At 42.5% G+C, this 19,126-nt stretch overlaps 1 protein-coding gene across 1 annotated transcript in view; it reads left to right on the forward strand.

Annotated features, from left to right (window-relative positions):
* mei4 (meiosis-specific, MEI4 homolog (S. cerevisiae)) overlaps positions 1-19,126 on the forward strand; it is a 54,289-nt gene that overhangs the window by 6,448 nt on the left and 28,715 nt on the right. Inside the window, exon 4 of the mRNA XM_055884551.1 lies at positions 13,881-14,012. Within this exon, the coding sequence (XP_055740526.1) occupies positions 13,881-14,012 (132 nt within the window). The remainder of the gene's footprint in view (positions 1-13,880; positions 14,013-19,126) is intronic.

Here is a 19,126-nt window from a genome sequence, read left to right on the forward strand (position 1 = left end):
CTCTCTTTCACATGGCCATTTACAGGACAGTGAATGATCCGGACCAGGACGAACCTGCAGCACTCTGTGCCTCTGTGTGTATGAATCACAGACTGCTGAAATTGGACTGTAGCTTTGGGACAGGAGGGCATGATGCAATGTCCTCTACTGCTGTGACTGGGACTAAGCTCCTCAGCCCTGTTCTGTCTGTAGGACTGTGGAATCAGCAGCAGAATAACAGAGGCTACATCCCAAATGGCACCGTGTTCCCTATAGCAGTGTTTCTTAATCCTGGTCTTGAGGACCCAAAGCGGTGCACATTTTTGTTTTTGCACTAGCACTACAACGCTGATTCAAACGATTAACTCCTCATCAAGCTTTGAATCAGGTGTGTAGTGCTAGGCAAACACAGAAATGTGCACCCCATTGGGTCCTCAAGACCAGGATTAAGAAACACTGCTATAGGGAATATGGTTCTATTTGGGATGTCATTCTGTTGCTGATTCCCCAGGACCAGGATTAAGAACTGCCCTATAGAATGCACTACTTTTGACCAGTGTCCTTAGGGTGCCTTTTGTGACTCACATCACTCCAGACATCCTTGATTGTGTTTGTAAAGAAAAACAATTCTATTCACCTCATGCCTGACTGATATTGCCGGTGAATAAAGTCATTAGCCAGGTAATTTCTACTCCGGCTGCCTGTATCAAGCCAAACAGCAGTCGGACTTTGGGTCATTTCCATGCAAATGAAGGCTGCTCACTGCTCAGAAGGCAGATCACTGACACAGCTTGAGTGACTGAGGAAGAGTAGGCTGTATGCCGTTTCAGCAGGAGGAGTATCACTGCTGCAGAGTATTCTTTTTTTGAGATGGAGGCATCGGAGATACCGAAGGAGTTTAAATGATTTCCAGCTCCATCCTGTAATTAGCGTAATAGGAGCTGTCTCCTCTGCTTTGGGATGACGGTGATGCTACTGGAGCTTATTGATGTCATTTGCAGTTTTGGAAATAGGATCCATCAGTGATGTGACTTTATATTTTTAACCCTCATTTCATTCAAGTTGATTAATTTCAATTAAAAAGAAACTGTAAATTAAACCAGATCCCATCCTATTGCTGGCTCTAGCTGTGTTAGTTAATTCTGCTGAGTAACTAAATGTGGGTGTAATTTTTTTCCTTCCTATTTCACACATGTGGAAGTGTGTTAATGTGTTTACTATGTTATGAATTGGTGGTTTGGTTAATAACAACTAACAAAAGCATGAATGGTTATCAGCATCCTCAAGGAGGAAATCCTTAATTGAAAAATATGTTGTATTTTTATTCCTGTTCTAAACTGTGCTTCTTTAGGCCTCCTGGGAATCTGCCTGCAATTTTCTATTAGGCTTAAATCTCTATCTTGACTTCAAATGCACGCTTCATTCCCTAGCAATGTGAAAAGAGATGAACTGTTACCATCAAGATGATGATGATGAAATACGCTATAGAGGCCTCTCTCAATAGCTGACATACTGTCAAATAATTTGGACTGGGTATTTCATCTGGAGACGTGAAATAGGTAGGCGATATCATTTATACCGACTGCAGCCCTCAACCTTGGTGATGATGGTAATGCCATAGAAGACAGGACTAGATTGAGATTCTATGGTTAATGCTGAGGCCCTTATGTCTGAATCTTTACCTGGCCCTGTCTGTCTGTAATGGCTTCACAGCTGTCTAGGGGCCAGTCTACTCTAGTCATGAAGGTGACGCGCCTAGATGAAATGGAATATCGTGACTCCCCAGAGGCACCAGTCAAATGTCACTCTCATAGCGTAAAAGGCTCAAGACTATAAGGTGATATTATTTCATGACAGTATTTTATTTCAACTGAGAATAGCACAAAGTTTAGTTTTCTGTCTGGTCACATAGTAGTCTCACTTATTATCATGGCTCCCTTTTTCTCTTAGGGTGCTCAGTTATTACCTGTATCTTATGTGAAGGCTTTGCGATATCGAAAAACCTTAGGCCTATAGTCTGAAATCTGAATACATCTTGTGTTCACGGTAGCCTATTGCATAGCAAAGCCCTGCATACTGTGCAGAGATGATATTTTAGTACAACCGTTCTCGTACGCTGTTCAAAACAAATTGCCAGTAGCCTAGCTATACACTGAGTGTATTCCAAGACAGAGACTGACCAGGTGAATCCAGGTGAAAACTATGATCCCTTATTTATGTCACCTGTTAAGTCCACTTCAATCGGCGTAGATGAAGGGGAGGAGACCGGTTAAGGAAGGATTTTTAAGCCTTGAGGCAATTGAGACATGGATTGTGTACACTACCGGTCAAAAGATTTAGAACACCTACTCATTCAAGGCCTTTTCTTTATTTTTACTATTTTCTGCATTGTAGAATAATAGTGAAGACATCAAAACTATGAAATAACACATATGGAATCATGTAGTATGTTTTATGTTTTATATTTGAGATTCTTCAAATAGCCACCCTTTGTCTTGATAGCTTTGCACACGCTTAGAATTCTCTCAACCAGCTTCACCTGGAATGCTTTTTCAACATTCAACAGTCTTGAAGTAGTTCCCACATATGCTGAGCACTTGTTGGCTTCTTTTCCTTCACTCTGTGGTCCAATTCATCCCAAACCATCTCAGTTTGGTTGAGGTCCGGGGATTGTAGAGGCTAGGTCATCTGATGCAGCCCTCCATCACTCTCCTTCTTGGTCAAATAGCCCTTCACAGCCTGGAGGTGTGTTGGGTCATTGTCCTGTTTAAAAACAAATGATAGTCTCACTAAGCCCAAACCAGATGGATTGTGTTTCGCTGCAGAATGCTGTGGTAGCTATGCTGGTTAAGTGTGCCTTGAATTCTAAATACATCACAGACAGTGTCACCAGCAAAGCACCCCCATACCATAACACCTCCTCCTCCATGCTTTACGGTGGGAAATATACAAGTGGAGATCACCCGTTCACCCACACCGCTTCTCACAGACACGGCGGTTGGAACCAAATATCGCCAATTTGGACTCCAGACCAAAGGACACATTTCACTAATGTCCATTGCTCATATTTCTTGGCCCAAGCAAGTCTCTTCTTCTTATTGGTGTCCTTTAGTTGTGGTTTCTTGCAGCAATTCAACCATGAAGGCCTGATTCACACAGTCTCCTCGGAACAGTTGACGTTGAGATGTGTCTGTTACTTGAACTCTGAAGCATTTATTTGGGCTGCAAATTCTGAGGCTGGTAACTAATGAACTTATCCTCTGCAGCAGAGGTAACTCTGGTTCTTCCTTTCCTGTGGCGGTCCTCATGAGCGCCAGTTTCATCAGAGCACTTGATGGTTTTTGCGACTGCACTTGAAGAAACTTTCAAAATTCTTAATTTTCCGTATTGACAGCCTTTCATGTCTTAAATTAATAATGGACTGTCGTTTCTCTTTGCTTATTTGAGCTGTTCTTGCCATAATATGGACTTGGTATTTTACCAAAGAGGGCTATCTTCTGTATACCCCCTACCTTGTCACAACACAACTGACTGGCTCAAACGCATTACGAAGGGAAGAAATTCCACAAATGTACTTTTAAGGCACACCTGTTAATTTAAATGCATTCCAGGTGACTACCCCATGAAGCTGGTTGAGGGAATGCCAAGAGTGTGCAAAGCTGTCATCTAGGCAAAGGGTGGCTATTTGAAGAATCTCAAATATAAAATATATTTTGATTTGTTTAAGAGTTTTTTGGTTACTACATGATTCCATATGTGTTATTTCATAGTTTTGATGTCTTCCCTATTATTCTACAATGTAGAACATAGTAAAAATAAAGAAAAACCCTTGAATGAGTAGGTGTTCTTAAACTTTTGACCGGTAGTGTATGTATGCCATTCAGAGGGTAAATGGGCAAGACAAAAGATTGAAGTACCTTTGAATGGGATATGGTAGTAGATGCCATGTACACCGATTTGAGTGTGTCAAGAACTGCAACGCTGCTGGGTTTTTCATGCTCAACAGTTTCCTGTGTGAATAAAGAATATCCACCCACCACCCAAAGGACATCCAGCCAACTTGACACAACTGTGGGAAGCATTGGAGTCAACATGGCCCAGCATCCCTGTGGAACACTTTCGAGACCTTGTAGTCCATTGATCAGACTTTTTTTTTAATGTACTTTACTTATATATTTATTAATATTTAAGCATAGGTTTACAGTACAGCAATTCATCATAGAGGTAGTGGAAACGTTATCTGCATTATCATCATTATTGTTGTCCAGCTCCCCTACCCATTCCCCAACTACCTTGAGTCAGTATGTGTGACAGCAGCATGGTCTGGGTAGCTGCATGTCCAGCCCCCATACCCTTTCCCAACCACTGCGGAGTGAGTGTCAGCACTATATGTCTGCCATGTGCACTCAACTAGTATAATTAGTGTTTGTGAAGCAAATATGGTCATTATTATTAATGTTCTGCTCTTCTGAGATAAACAAATATACAACAAACCAAAAAATATATACAATTAAACAACTAAAAGAAATTTAAAAAATAAAAAGTACATTTTTTTGTCCATTTTTTTAAATAACATCAAATGGATCAGAAATACAGTGTAGACATTGTTAATGTTGTAAATGACTATTGTAGCTGGAAACGGCAGATTTTTTATGGAATATCTACATAGGCATACAGAGACCCATTATCAGCAACCATCATTCCTGTGTTCCAATGGCATGTTGTGTTAGCTAATCCAAGTTTATAATTTTAAAAGTGTAAAACCATTTTGCAATTATGTTAGCACAGCTGAAAACTGTTGTTCTGATTAAAGAAGCAATAAAACTGGCCTTCTTTAGACTAGTTGAGTATCTGGAGCATCAGCATTTGTGGGTTCGATTACAGGCTCAAAATGGCTAGAAACAAAGAACTTTCTTCTGAAACTCGTCAGTCTATTCTTGTTCTGAGAAATGACAGCTATTCCATGCGAAAAAATTGCCAAGAAACTGAAAAGATTGTACAACGCTGTGTACTACTCCTTTCACAGAACAGCGCAAACTGGCTCTAACCAGAATAGAAAGAGTGGGAGGCCCTGGTGCACAACTGAGCAAGAGGACAAGTACATTAGTGTCTAGTTTGAGAAACAGATGCCTCACAAGTCCTCAGCTGGCGGCTTCATTAAATAGTACCCGCAAAACATCAGTCTCAACGTCAACAGTGAAGAGGCGACTCCGGGATGCTGGCCTTCTAGGCAGATTTGTAAAGAAAAAGCCATATCTCAGACTGGCCAATAAAAAGAAAAGATTAAGATGGGCAAACGAACACAGACACTGGAAAGAGGAAGATTGGGAAAAAGTGTTATGGACAGACGAATCTAAGTTTGAGGTGTTCGGATCACAAAGAAGAACATTCGTGAGATGCAGGAAAAAAATGAAAAGACGCTGGAGGAGTGCTTGACGCCATCTGTCAAGCATGGTGGAAGAAATGTGATTGGCTAGGGATGCCTTTGGTGGTGGTAAAGTGGGAGATTTGTACAGGGTTAAAGGGATCTTGAAGAAGGAAGGCTCCCTCCATTTTGCAACGCCATGCAATACCCTGTGGACAGCGCTTAATTGGAGGGAATTTCCTCCAACACACAGGACAATGACCCAAAGCACAGCTCCAAACCATACAATAACTATTTAGGGAAGAAGCAGTCAGCTGGTATTCTGTCCATAATGGAGTGGCCAGCAGTCACCGGATCTCAACACTATTGAGCTGTTGTGGGAGCAGCTTGACCGTATGGTACGTAAGAAGTGCCCATGAAGCCAATTCAACTTGTGGGAGGTGCTTCAGGAAGCATGGGGTGAAATCTCTTCAGATTACCTCAACAAATTGACAACTAGGTTAGCCTAGAGGTTCGAGCGTTGGGCTAGTAACCGAAAGGTTGCTGGATCAACTCCCCGAGCTGACAAGGTAAAAGTCTGTCGTTCTGCAAGGCAGTTAACCCACTATTCCCTGGGAGCTGAAGACGTGGAATTTGATTTAAGGCAGCCCCCCGTATCTCTGATTCAAGTGTCATGCTCTACCAACTGAGCCAGACGGGACTCTTTTTTAATAATTAAAGATGCAGATAAATGTCCATTTACTGACTCTGACTCTAGCGTGGGGGGTTGAATAACAGATTTGGACCAATCTAATGAACTTGGGACCAAATACAAATTCATGCAGCATTTCAAACAGATAAGGCCATGATACCCAATCAAAGGCCTTCTGTGCATTCAGGGCCAGTGCCATATTTTCCCCATCCTTAGTCTGGGCAGATGATGTTACATTTAGGCATCTTCTCATATTATCCGACAGTTGACGGCCAGCATTGATCGGACATAAAAGACAAATGTACAAACAAATGAGAGAACAAACAAACGGGTCCATTTGACAATTTCAGTGCTTTGTTGTCTTGTCTAATTTAGCCCATTCCTCATCTTCCTGCCATCATTCCCACAGCCTCCCGCCCTGATCTTACGTACTAATATAGAGCTAGCTAGCAGTGATGATGCAACTGGCTGTGGTGAACCCTGCAATCTTGTTTATTCTCTGAGCTAGCCTTATGCTACACCATGTCTTTCAAAACATCTAATCCATAACCAAAACCCCATCCATAACCCCACCCCTATCCATAACTCCGCCCTCCTGTCTAATTGTACTCTGACTCAAACTGTTACATGTAGCTGACTGACACAAGTATATCCACCCAACCCACAGGCGTTAAGGTCTTTATAACCCCATCATTCAGCACAGTGGTCAGGGTGAGTGAAAGAGTATGCGTGACGTTGTTGCTGTGTCCTGTGTTAACGTGTGTCTCTCTGGCCACCATCATTTCAGGACAGGTGTCTATAACCCTGTGTGGTTCAGCACAGTGGTCAGGTTGAGTGTTAGTGTTACAGTATGGGGGGTGGTGGTATGCATGTTAGTGTGCCCTGTGACCCTCTGGCCCCCATTAGTTTTGATGTTTATTATGGATCAGGTTACTGTATCCTGTGTTAACGTCTCCTTTAGCCTCCCATCACTATAGGTCTATAAAGCCCAATGTCGAGTGTAGGGTTGACCCCAATTAGTTGACTGGTCGATTGTTTGGTCGATAGGCTGTTGGTCGACCAAGATTTTTTTTAGCCGAGCAGTGGCATGTATATACAGTACCAGTCAAAAGTTTGGACACATCTACTCATTCAAGGGTTTTTCTTTATTTGTACTATATATACATTGTAGAATAATAGGGAAGACATCAAAACTATGAAATAACACATATGGAATCATGTAGTAATCAATAAACTGTTAAACAAATAAATATATTTTCAATTTAGCCACCCTTTGCCTTGATGACAGCTTTGCACACTCTTGGCATTCTCTCAACCAGCTTCATGGGGTAGTCACCTGGAATGCATTTCAATTAACAGGTGTGCCTTGTTAAAAGTTAATTTGTTGAATTTATTTCCTTCTTAGTGTGTTTGAGCCAATCAGTAGTGTTGTGACAAGGTAGTGATGGTATACAGAAGATAGCCCTATTTGGTAAAAGACCAAGTCCATATTATGGCAAAAAAAAAGCTCAAATAAGCAAAGAGAAACGACAGTCCATCATTACTTTAAGACAATCCGGAAAATGTCAAGAACTTTGAAAGTTTCTTCAAGTGCAGTCGCAAAAACCATCAAGCGCTATGATGAAACTGGCTCTCATGAGGACCGCCACAGGAAAGGAAGACCCAGAGTTACCTCTGCTGCAGAGGATACGTTCATTAGAGTTACCAGCCTCAGAAATTGCAGTGCAAATAAATGCTTCACTGAGTTCAAGTGACAGACACATCAACATCAATGGTTGAGACTGTGCGAATCATGCCTTCATGGTTGAATTGCTGCAATGAAACCACTACTAAAGGACACCAATAAGAAGAGACTTGCTTGGGCCAAGAAACACAAGCAATGGACATTAGACCGGTGGAAATCTGTCCTTTTGGTCTGAGTCCAAATTTGAGATTTTTTTCTGCAGCAATACGCCATCCCATCTGGTTTGGGCTTAGTGGGACTATCATTTGTTTTTCAACAGGACAATGACCCAACACACCTCCAGGCTGTGTAAGGGCTATTTGACCAAGAAGGAGAGTGATGGAGTGCTGCATCAGATGACCTGGCCTCCACAATCACCTGACCTCAACCCAATGGTTTGGAATGAGTTGGACTGCAGAGTGAAGGAAAAGCAGCCAACAAGTGCTCAACATATGTGGGAACTCCTTCAAGGCTGTTGGAAAATCATTCCTCATGAAGCTGGTTGAGAGAATGCCAAGAGTGTGCAAAGCTGTCATCAAGGCAAAGGGTGGCCATTTTGAAGAATCTAAAATATATTTTGATTTGTTTAACACTTTCGGTTATTACATGATTGCGTGTGTTATTTCATAGTTGAGGTCTTCACTATTATTCTACAATGTAGAATATATATTTTTATTTATTTTTTATTTTACCGTTATTTTACCAGGTAAGTTGACTGAGAACACGTTCTCATTTGCAGCAACGACCTGGGGAATAGTTACAGGGGAGAGGAGGGGGATGAATGAGCCAATTGTAAACTGGGGATTATTAGGTGACCATGATGGTTTGAGGGCCAGATTGGGAATTTAGCCAGGACACCGGGGTTAACACCCCTACTCTTACAATAAGTGCCATGGGATCTTTAATGACCTCAGAGAGAGTAAACATACATACATACAGTTGAAGTCGGAAGTTTACATACACTTATGTTGGAGTCATTAAAACTTGTTTTTCAACCACTCCACAAATTTCTTGTAAGCAAACTATAGTTTTGGCAAGTCGGTTAGGACATCTACTTTGTGCATGACACAAGTAATTTATCCAACAATTATTTACAGACAGATTATTTCACTTATAATTCACTGTATCACAATTCCAGTGGGTCAGAAGTTTACATAAAGTCAGTTGACTGTGCATTTAAACCTGCTTGAAAAATTCCAGAAAATGATGTCATGGCTTTAGAAGCTTCTGATAGGCTAACATCATTTGAGTCAATTGGAGGTGTGCCTGTGGATGTATTTCAAGGCCTACCTTCAAACTCAGTGCCTCTTTGCTTGACATCATGGGAAAATCAAAAGAAATCAGCCAAGAAAAATTGTAGACCTCCACAAGTCTGGTTCATCCTTGGGAGCAATTTCCAAATGCCTGACGTTCATCTGTACAAACAATCGTACGCAAGTATAAACACCATGGGACCATGCAGCCGTCACACTGCTCAGGAAGACGACGCGTTCTGTCTCCTAGAGATGAACGTACCTTGGTGCGAAAAGTGCAAATCAATCCCAGAACAACCGCAAAGGACCTTGTGAAGATGCTGGAGGAAACAGGTACAAAAGTATCTATATCCACAGTAAAACGAGTCCTATATCGACATAACCTGAAAGGCCTCTCAGGAAGGACGAAGCCACTGCTCCAAAACCGCCATAGAAAAGCCAGACTACAGTTTGCAACTGCACATGGGGACAAAGATCGTACTTTTTTGAGAAATGTCCTCTGGTCTGATGAAACAATAATAGAACTGTTTGGCCATAATGACCATCGTTATGTTTGGAGGAAAAAGGTGGAGGCTTGCAAGCCGAAAGAAACACCATCCCAACCGTGAAGCACAAGGGGTTGCAGCATCGTGTTGTGGGGGTGCTTTGCTGCAGGAGGGACTGATGCACTATACAAAATAGATGGCATCATGAGGTAGAACAATTATGTGGATATATTGAAGCAACATCTCAAGACATCAGTCAGGAAGTTAAAGCTTGGTCGCAAATGGGTCTTCCAAATGGACAATGACCCCAAGCATAGTACCAAAGTTGTGGCTAAATGGCTTAAGGACTACAAAGTCCAGATATTGAAGTGGCCATCACAAAGCCCTGACCTCAATCCTATTGAACATTTGTGGGCAGAACTGAAAAAGCGTGTGCGAGCAAGGAGACCTACAAACCTGACTCAGTTACACCAGCTCTGTCAGGAGGAATGGGCCAAAATCCACCCAACTTATTGTGGGAAGCTTGTGGAAGGCTACCCAAAATGTTTGACCCAAGTGAATCAATTTAAAGGCAATGCAACCAAATAGTAATTGAGTGTATGTAAACTTCTGACTCACTGGGAATGTGATGAAAGAAATAAAAGCTCAAATAAATCATTCTCTCAACTATTATTCTGACATTTCACATTCTTAAAATAAAGTGGTGATCCTAACTGACCTAAGACAGGGAATTTTTACTAGGATTAAATATTTGGAATTGTGAAAAACTGAGTTTAAATGTATTTGGCTAAGGTGTATGTTAACTTCCAACTTCAATTGTACATAAAATAAAAACGGTGTGTGTGTGTGTATATATATATATATATATATATATATATATATATATATATATATATATATATATATATATATTACACACAATGGGGAGAACAAGTATTTGATACACTGCCGATTTTGCAGGTTTTCCTACTTACAAAGCATGTAGAGGTCTGTAATTTTTGTCATAGGTACACTTCAACTGTGAGAGACGGAATCTAAAACAAAAATCCAGAAAATCACATTGTATGATTTTTAAGTAATTCATTTGCATTTTATTGCATGACATAAGTATTTGATCACCTACCAACCAGTAAGAATTCCGGCTCTCACAGACCTGTTAGTTTTTGTTTAAGAAGCCCTCCTGTTCTCCACTCATTACCTGTATTAACTGCACCTGTTTGAACTTGTTACCTGTATAAAAGACACCTGTCCACACACTCAATCAAACAGACTCCAACCTTTCCACAATGGCCAAGACCAGAGAGCTGTGTAAGGACATCAGGGCTAAATTGTAGACCTGCACAAGGCTGGGATGGGCTACAGGACAATAGGCAAGCAGCTTGGTGAGAAGGCAACAACTGTTGGCACAATTATTAGAAAATGGAAGAAGTTCAAGATGACGGTCAATCACCCTCGGTCTGGGGCTCCATGCAAGATCTCACCTCGTGGGGCATCAATGATCATGAGGAAGGTGAGGGATCAGCCCAGAACTACACGGCAGGACCTGGTCAATGACCTGAAGAGAGCTGGGACCACAGTCTCAAAGAAAACCATTAGTAACACACTACGCCTTCATGGATTAAAATCCTGCAGCGTACGCAAGGTCCCCCTGCTCAAGCCAGCGCATGTCCAGGCCCATCTGAAGTTTGCCAATGACCATTTGGATGATCCAGAGGAGGAATGGGAGAAGGTCATGTGGTCTGACCGTGAAGCATGGAGGTGGAAACATCATTCTTTGGGGATGCTTTTCTGCAAAGGGGACAGGATGACTGCACCGTATTGAGGGGAGGATGGATGGGGCCATGTATCGCGAGATCTTGGTAAGAGCATTGAAGATGGGTCGTGGCTGGGTCTTCCAGCATGACAACGACCCGAAACACACAGCCAGGGCAACTAAGGAGTGGTTCCGTAAGAAGCATCTCAAGGTCCTGGAGTGGCCTAGCCAGTCTCCAGACCTGAACCCAATAGAAAATATTTGGAGGAAGCTGAAAGTCCATATTGCCCACCGACAGCCCCGAAACCTGAAGGATCTGGAGAAGGTCTGTATGGAGGAGTGGGCCAAAATCCCTGCTGCAGTGTGTGCAAACCTGGTTAAGAACTACAGGAAACGTATGATCTCTGTAATTGCAAACAAAGGTTTCTGTACCAAATATTAAGTTCTGCTTTTCTGATGTATCAAATACTTAATTTAATTATTTAAAAAATCATACAATGTGATTTTCTAAATTTTAGAAACTTCAGAGTGTTTTCTATCCAATACTACTAATAATATGCATATATTAGTAACTGGGATTGAGGAGCAGGCCGTTTTCTCTGGGCACGTTACTCAGGCCACCTCCAGCAGGGCTCTGGCAGTGCACCTCCTTGCACAAAGGCGGAGGTAGCGGTCCTGCTGCTGGGTTGTTGCCCTCCTACGGCCTCCTCCACGTCTCCTGATGTACTGGGCTGTCTCCTGGTAGCGCCTCCATGCTCTGGACACTACGCTGACAGACACAGCAAACCTTTTTGCCACAGCTCGCATTGATGGGCCATCCTGGATGAACTGCACTATCTGAGCCACTTGTGTGGGTTGTAGACTCCGTCTCATGCTACCACTAGAGTGAAAGCACCGCCAGCATTCAAAAGTGACCAAAACATCAGCCAGGAAGCATAGGAACTGAGAAGTGGTCTGTGGTCACCACCTGCAGAACCATTCCTTTATTGGGGGTGTCTTGCTAATTGTCTATAATTTCCACCTTTTGTCTATTCCATTTGCACAACAGCATGTGAAATTTATTGTCAATCTGTTGCTTCCTAAGTGGACTGTTTGATTTCACAGAAGTGTGATTGACTTGGAGTTACATTGTGTTGTTTAAGTGTTCCCTTTATTTTTTTGAGCAGTGTATTATTATTCCAGTCTTAAGGTTCTCATTGTCGGAGTAGACACATTGTTTGCATAGCGCACAATCTATGCTACTCTTGTGAGAAACAAGTTTTGGTTTATTTCATTCCATTTAGAGTTTTGTCAATTCAATTTAGTAATTGACAGAAGCGCTCCAAACAAAAGACAAAGTTGAGTAAGGACGCACACCTGATTACGCGTAGAAGTATATAGGCCTAGAGGCTACCTGGCCTGCACTCAAATGTAGGCATATAAATGTGCCCATTTAGGGATCTGAAAGTATTTCTGATTGGCTTAACGCACCACCACTAATGAGCTGTGGAGCTTCTCAAGGTAATGTTTTCTTCACCTCAAACAGCAAGCAAACAAAGTCTGTTTTTACATCCATTGACAATGAAAATACTTCCTCAATGTAGGCTATTTAAAAATATATTTCCAGCTCTCTCCCTTTCGATAACCACTCAGCGTGAAAGGGATAAAAAGTAATGCTCTGATCCAGTGGAAACGTCATAAAATAGGCCTACCTGATAACTTCTTATCAGAGCTTGACTTGGACTGAAGTAGGTTCCGGTAATCATTTTGGGTGCTGGTACTGTTTATATTTAGGTGCAGAAGCTCCACAATACTTTTGAGATAATATTCTATAAGGGGAACAGGAGTAGAACATTTGAGGTGCCAGTGCTCAGCTCCGGTGAGCTCCGGCCCAAGTCAAGCACTGCTTCTTATCCCTTGCGCAAATAGCCTACAGCTGTGTCTGTCTCAAACTCACTGGCATGGGAAACTGAGGGCCCAGAATATTTTATATAGCAAGTTCGCTAGTTCAAGCTTCTGGCTGAACCCAAGTTAATAACTGATACAATGTTTCAAGTTCGTTGCAGACAGGCCATGTATAGCAAATGTGATTTTTAGGATATTTTTTCTTTATCAGGATATTTTCTACCTGCAGGTTGCAATGTTTTTATTTGTTGCCTTTATGTAGGCTATTTTTACATAGTTGACAATGCCAACAGAAGTTACTTTTTAGGTTTGTATCATTTGCATTTAGATTAGGATAGAATTCTAATTAACCACATGACAATGATTTGGAGATATGAAGACGATGTTTTCAAATTAATTGAAAATGTTCCACGTAAATGTGCATATGAAAACCATAACTGGCACGCAGATCGGTATAAATAATAAGATGTATTGGCATTCCGCATGGGAAAGGTTACCGACTCCTAGTATAGTCTATTACCGGCTTAAAGCATCAGACAAGCTCAATATATATAGTTTATTTTATTAAAACACATAGAGTGTGTTGATATATGCAAAAATACACCAATTGATTGGTCGAAGGAACAAGACTTTCGGTTGACCAAGATTTTTTGGGGGTCAGGGACAGCCCTAGTTAAGTGAAAGAATATGGGGGTTGGTGGTATTACCGTGCCGTGTTTTGATGTGTTTCCCTCTGGCCTGCATCAGTTCCAGGTTCAGGAGAGGCTGACGGAGTGTTTGATCCTGCTGGGAGGGAGCAACTTGCTTAGGTCCCTGCTCATCCGTCATGTGCTGTCTGAGATCAACCGGCTGGCAGAACACCTCTGGATCACCTGCCAGGTAAGGACCAGGACACGCACACACACACACACACACACCTCTTGATGGCCAGCGCTCTCCACACAGACCTGGGGTGGGGGAAGGGAGGATGTTACAGGTTTATATAGGATGAGTCAAATCATTGAATTTAATGCTGTTTATAGTACTGTTTATTATGCATATGTAGTGAGCCAGTATTGGGACAGTGACATGTATTTTGTTGTTTTGCCACTGTACTCCAGCACTTTGGATATTAAATGATACAATGACTATGAGGTTAAAGTGCAGACTGTCAGCATTCATTTTAGGGTATTTTCATCCATATCGGGTGAACCGTTAAGGATTACATTACTTTTTAGAAAAAGTCCCCCATTTTAGGGGACCAAAAGCATTGGCACAAATGTACTTCAAGTAGTAAAACGTTAAGTATTTCGTCCCATATTCATTGCACGCAATGACTACATCAAGCTTGACTACACATTTGTTGGAAGCATTTGCTTGTTTGTTTTGGTTGTGTTTCAGATTATTTTGTGCCCAATAGAAATTAATGGTATATAAGTTAGACGCACAACTATCACCCCCCCCCCAAAAAAAATGCTAACCTCCACTCTTATTGTAATAGTGACAGGTTAGCATGTCTTGGTGGTATAATATTTGAGTGTCTGTAACTTTCTCACGCAGGGCATATCGCACAAGCCTACATGTCACAACATTGGTCTCAGGTAGCCTACAAGGTGTGGTGGGTGATGCTGTTTGACTGGCACGTCTCCTCTGAAAGCCAGTGTATACACACAACCCAGCCGCCAGCGCTCATGAAAAATAGAAATGTGTGAATAGGGAATTGAAAGCAGATTATTCTCCCTTCTCGTGGCGCTCAACTCCCACTGTAGAGAGACAGTTTGTGTGTTTTTCCTTCATCCTATTGAGAAAAGCCCTTATTGAAGCAGCCCTGAGCAAAAAGCAGAACACATTGCTGCTGTACCAAGTGAATGAGAAAAGAGAATTTCTGTCACATCATTTTGTCTGGAAGCAAAGTCCTAGACATTGGTTTATTCACTATTATAGGACCTTTTCTTTGCTGAGACCATTGATGTTGAGTTATTTAAGTACAATGTGGCTGCTACTGTAGACCACTGTCTTTTGGTTATAATGTATTCAGATGACCTGTAATTGCTCACTTAATTTTTGGGACTGTTGACTTGCCTTCTACCCATCTAACATTGAAGTCTTGACACTTGACACTTGTGCCACTTCAAAGCCATTATGCCCTTGCACTTGACCCCTCTGCTGTCAATGTAGAAAAAGTGTCGGATAAATTGCTTGTAAAGACCTCTACCGTTTGAAGACTTAGCTAATTAGTACAGCCCGACCGATATAGTGGTTCACCGATATCGGCTGATATTGGCCTTTTACAAACATCGGTATCGGCCGATAATTCCACCGATAACCAATATTCAATAAATAGGATGAAATGGGGGAATCTCATGCTTATCCGAACACTTGGATGGCAATATTTCATTATTGTCACAATGTAAGAAATCAACATTTGAAGCATATTTCTTGGACAATTGGTCTTTTGGATGGCAATTTATGTATGGAAAAATTACACGTAAAACAGTATATCGGCAGATGTATCGGTAAGTTTTGTACCCTACAAAATATTGGAATCGGTATCGGACCCCAAAAACACATCAGTCGGGCTCTACTAGGCATAGTACCTCACCCCTCAGAGAATGGAAGTCCCTGTCTGTGTCCCAAATGGCACCATTTTCCCTTTTATAAGACACCACTTTTGACTAGGGCCAATAGGGCTCTGGTTAAAAGTAGTGCACTATATAGGGAATAGGGTGCCATTTGGAATGCATCCCCAATGATGAGGTTGAAAGGTTTGAGGTGCACTTAACAGAACTTTGAATGGGCTGCTGGCTTGCAGTCGCACTGTGGTGCACACTGCAGGCACACTGCCCTAACCCATCTGGACAAGAGGAATACCTATGTGAGAATGCTGTTCATCGACTACAGCTCAGCATTTAACACCATAGTACCCTTCAAGCTCGAGACCCTGGGTTTCGACCCCGCCCTGTGCAACTGGGTACTGGACTTCCTGACGGGCCGCCCCCAGGTGGTGAGGGTAGGTAACAACATCTCCACCCCGCTGATCCTCAACACTGGGGCCCCACAAGGGTGCGTTCTGAGCCCTCTCCTGTACTCCCTGTTCACTCACGACTGCGTGGCCATGCACGCCTCCAACTCAATCATCAAGTTTGCGGACGACACTACAGTGGTAGGCTTGATTACCAACAACAATGAGACGGCCTACAGGGAGGAGGTGAGGGCCCTCGGAGTGTGGTGTCAGGAAAATAACCTCACACTCAACATCAACAAAACAAAGGAGATGATTGTGGACTTCAGGAAACAGCAGAGGGAGCACCCCCCTATCCACATCAACGGGACAGTAGTGGAGAGGGTAGTAAGTTTTTTAAATTCCTCGGCGTAGAGCGTTGGACTAGTAACCAAAAGGTTGCAAGTTCAAATCCCCGAGCTGACAAGGTACAAATCTGTCGTTCTGCCCCTGAACAGGCAGTTAACCCACTGTTCCCAGGCCGTCATTGTAAAATAAGAATTTGTTCTTAACTGACTTGCCTAGTTAAATAAAGGTTAAAAAAAAAAAAAAAAAAAAAAAAAAAAGACAGCGTTGTGAAGCTGCACCTCTTCAACCTCAGGAGGCTGAAGAAATTTGGCTTGTCACCAAAAGCACTCACAAACTTCTACAGATGCACAATCGAGAGCATCCTGTCGGGCTGTATCACCGCCTGGTAGGGAAACTGCTCCGCCCACAACCGGAAGGCTCTCCAGAGGGTAGTGAGGTCTGCACAACGCATCACTGGGGGCAAACTACTTGCCCTCCAGGACACCTACACCACCCGATGTCACAGGAAGGCCATAAAGAGCATCAAGGACAACAACCACCCGAGCCACTGCCTGTTCACCCCGCTATCATCCAGAAGGCGAGGTCACTACAGGTGCATCAAAGCAGGGAGACTGAAAAACAGCTTCTATCTCAAGGCTATCAGACTGTTAAACAGCCACCACTAACATTGAGTGGCTGCTGATAACATACTGACTCAACTCCAGCTCACTTTAATAATGGAAATTGATGGGAATTGATCAAAAATGTATCACTAGCCACTTTGCATGACATAAGTATTTGATACATCAGAAAAGCAGAACGTAATATTTGGTACAGAAACTTTTGTTTGCAATTACAGAGATCATACGTTTCCTGTAGTTCTTGACCAGGTTTGCACACACTGCAGCAGGGATTTTGGCCCACTCCTCCATACAGACTTTCTCCAGATCCTACAGGTTTCGTGGCTGTCGCTGGGCAATACGGACTTTCAGCTCCCTCCAAAGATTTTCTATTTGGTTCAGGTCTGGAGACTGGCTAGGCCACTTCAGGACCTTGAGATGCTTCTTACGGAACCACTCCTTAGTTGCCCTGGCTGTGTGTTTCGGGTCGTTGTCATGCTGGAAGACCCAGCCACGACCCATCTTCAATGCTCTTACTGAGGGAAGGAGGTTGTTGGCCAAGATCTCGCGATACATGGCCCCATCCATCCTCCCCTCAATACGGTGCATTCGTACTGTCCCCTTTGCAGAAAAGCATCCCCAAAGAATGATGTTTATCCCTCCATGCTTCACGGTTGGGATGGTGTTCTTAGGGTTGTACTCATCCTTCTTCTTCCTCCAAACACGGCGAGTGGAGTTTAGACCAAAAAGCTCTATTTTTGTCTCATCAGACCACATGACCTTCTCCCATTCCTCTTCTGGATCATCCAGATGGCCATTGGCAAACTTCAGACGGGCCTGGACATACGCTGGCTTGAGCAGGGGGGCCTTGCGTGCGCTGCAGGATTTTAGTCCATGACGGCGTAGTGTGTTACTAATGGTTTTCTTTGAGACTGTGATCCCAGCTCTCTTCAGGTCATTGACCAGGTCCTGCCGTGTAGTTCTGGGCTGATCCCTCACCTTCCTCATGATCATTGATGCCCCACAAGGTGAGATCTTGCATGGAGCCCCAGACCGAGGGTGATTGACCGTCATCTTGAACTTCTTCCATTTTCTAATAATTGTGCCAACAGTTGTTGCCTTCTCACCAAGCTGCTTGCCTATTGTCCTGTAGCCCATCCCAGCCTTGTGCAGGTCTACAATTTTATCCCTGATGTCCTTACACAGCTCTCTGGTCTTGGCCATTGTGGAGAGGTTGGAGTCTGTTTGATTGAGTGTGTGGACAGGTGTCTTTTATACGGGTAACGAGTTCAAACAGGTGCAGTTAATACAGGTAATGAATGGAGAACAGGAGGGCTTCTTAAAGAAAAACTAACAGGTCTGTGAGAGCCGGAATTCTTACTGGTTGGTAGGTAATCAAATACTTATGTCATGCAATAAAATGCAAATGAATTACTTAAAAATCATACAATGTGATTTTCTGGATTTTTGTTTTAGATTCCGTCTCTCACAGTTGAAGTGTACCTATGATAAAAATTACAGACCTCTACATGCTTTGTAAGTAGGAAAACCGGCAAAATCGGCAGTGTATCAAATACTTGTTCTCCCCACTGTATATACTGTACTCTATATCATCTACTGCATCTTGCCATCTTTATGTAATACATGTATCACTAGCCACTTTAAACTGTGGCACTTTTATGTTTACATACCCTACATTACTCATCTCATATGTATATACTGTACTCGATACCATCTACTGCATCTTGCCTATGCCGTTCTGTACCATCACTCATTCATATATCTTTATGTACATATTCTTTATCCCTTTACACTTGTGTGTATAAGGTAGTTGTTGTGGAATTGTTAGGTAAGATTACTCGTTGGTTATTACTGCATTGTCAGAACTAGAAGCACAAGCATTTCGCTACACTCGCATCTGCTAACCATGTGTATGTGACATAAAATTTGATTTGATTTGGTACATTATTACAACAGGCTTCATTTGCTCTACAAGCTTGCCTGTGCTGTTGAACGTTTGCATGAAAATTGAGACATAACAGGCTTCTTTTTGGTTGATTTAGAGTCTTGGAATATGCTCTCTATACAATAATACATGAATGCAA

This window comes from Salvelinus fontinalis, chromosome 27 (assembly GCF_029448725.1).
Source record: "Salvelinus fontinalis isolate EN_2023a chromosome 27, ASM2944872v1, whole genome shotgun sequence".
NCBI classification, from domain to species: domain Eukaryota; kingdom Metazoa; phylum Chordata; class Actinopteri; order Salmoniformes; family Salmonidae; genus Salvelinus; species Salvelinus fontinalis.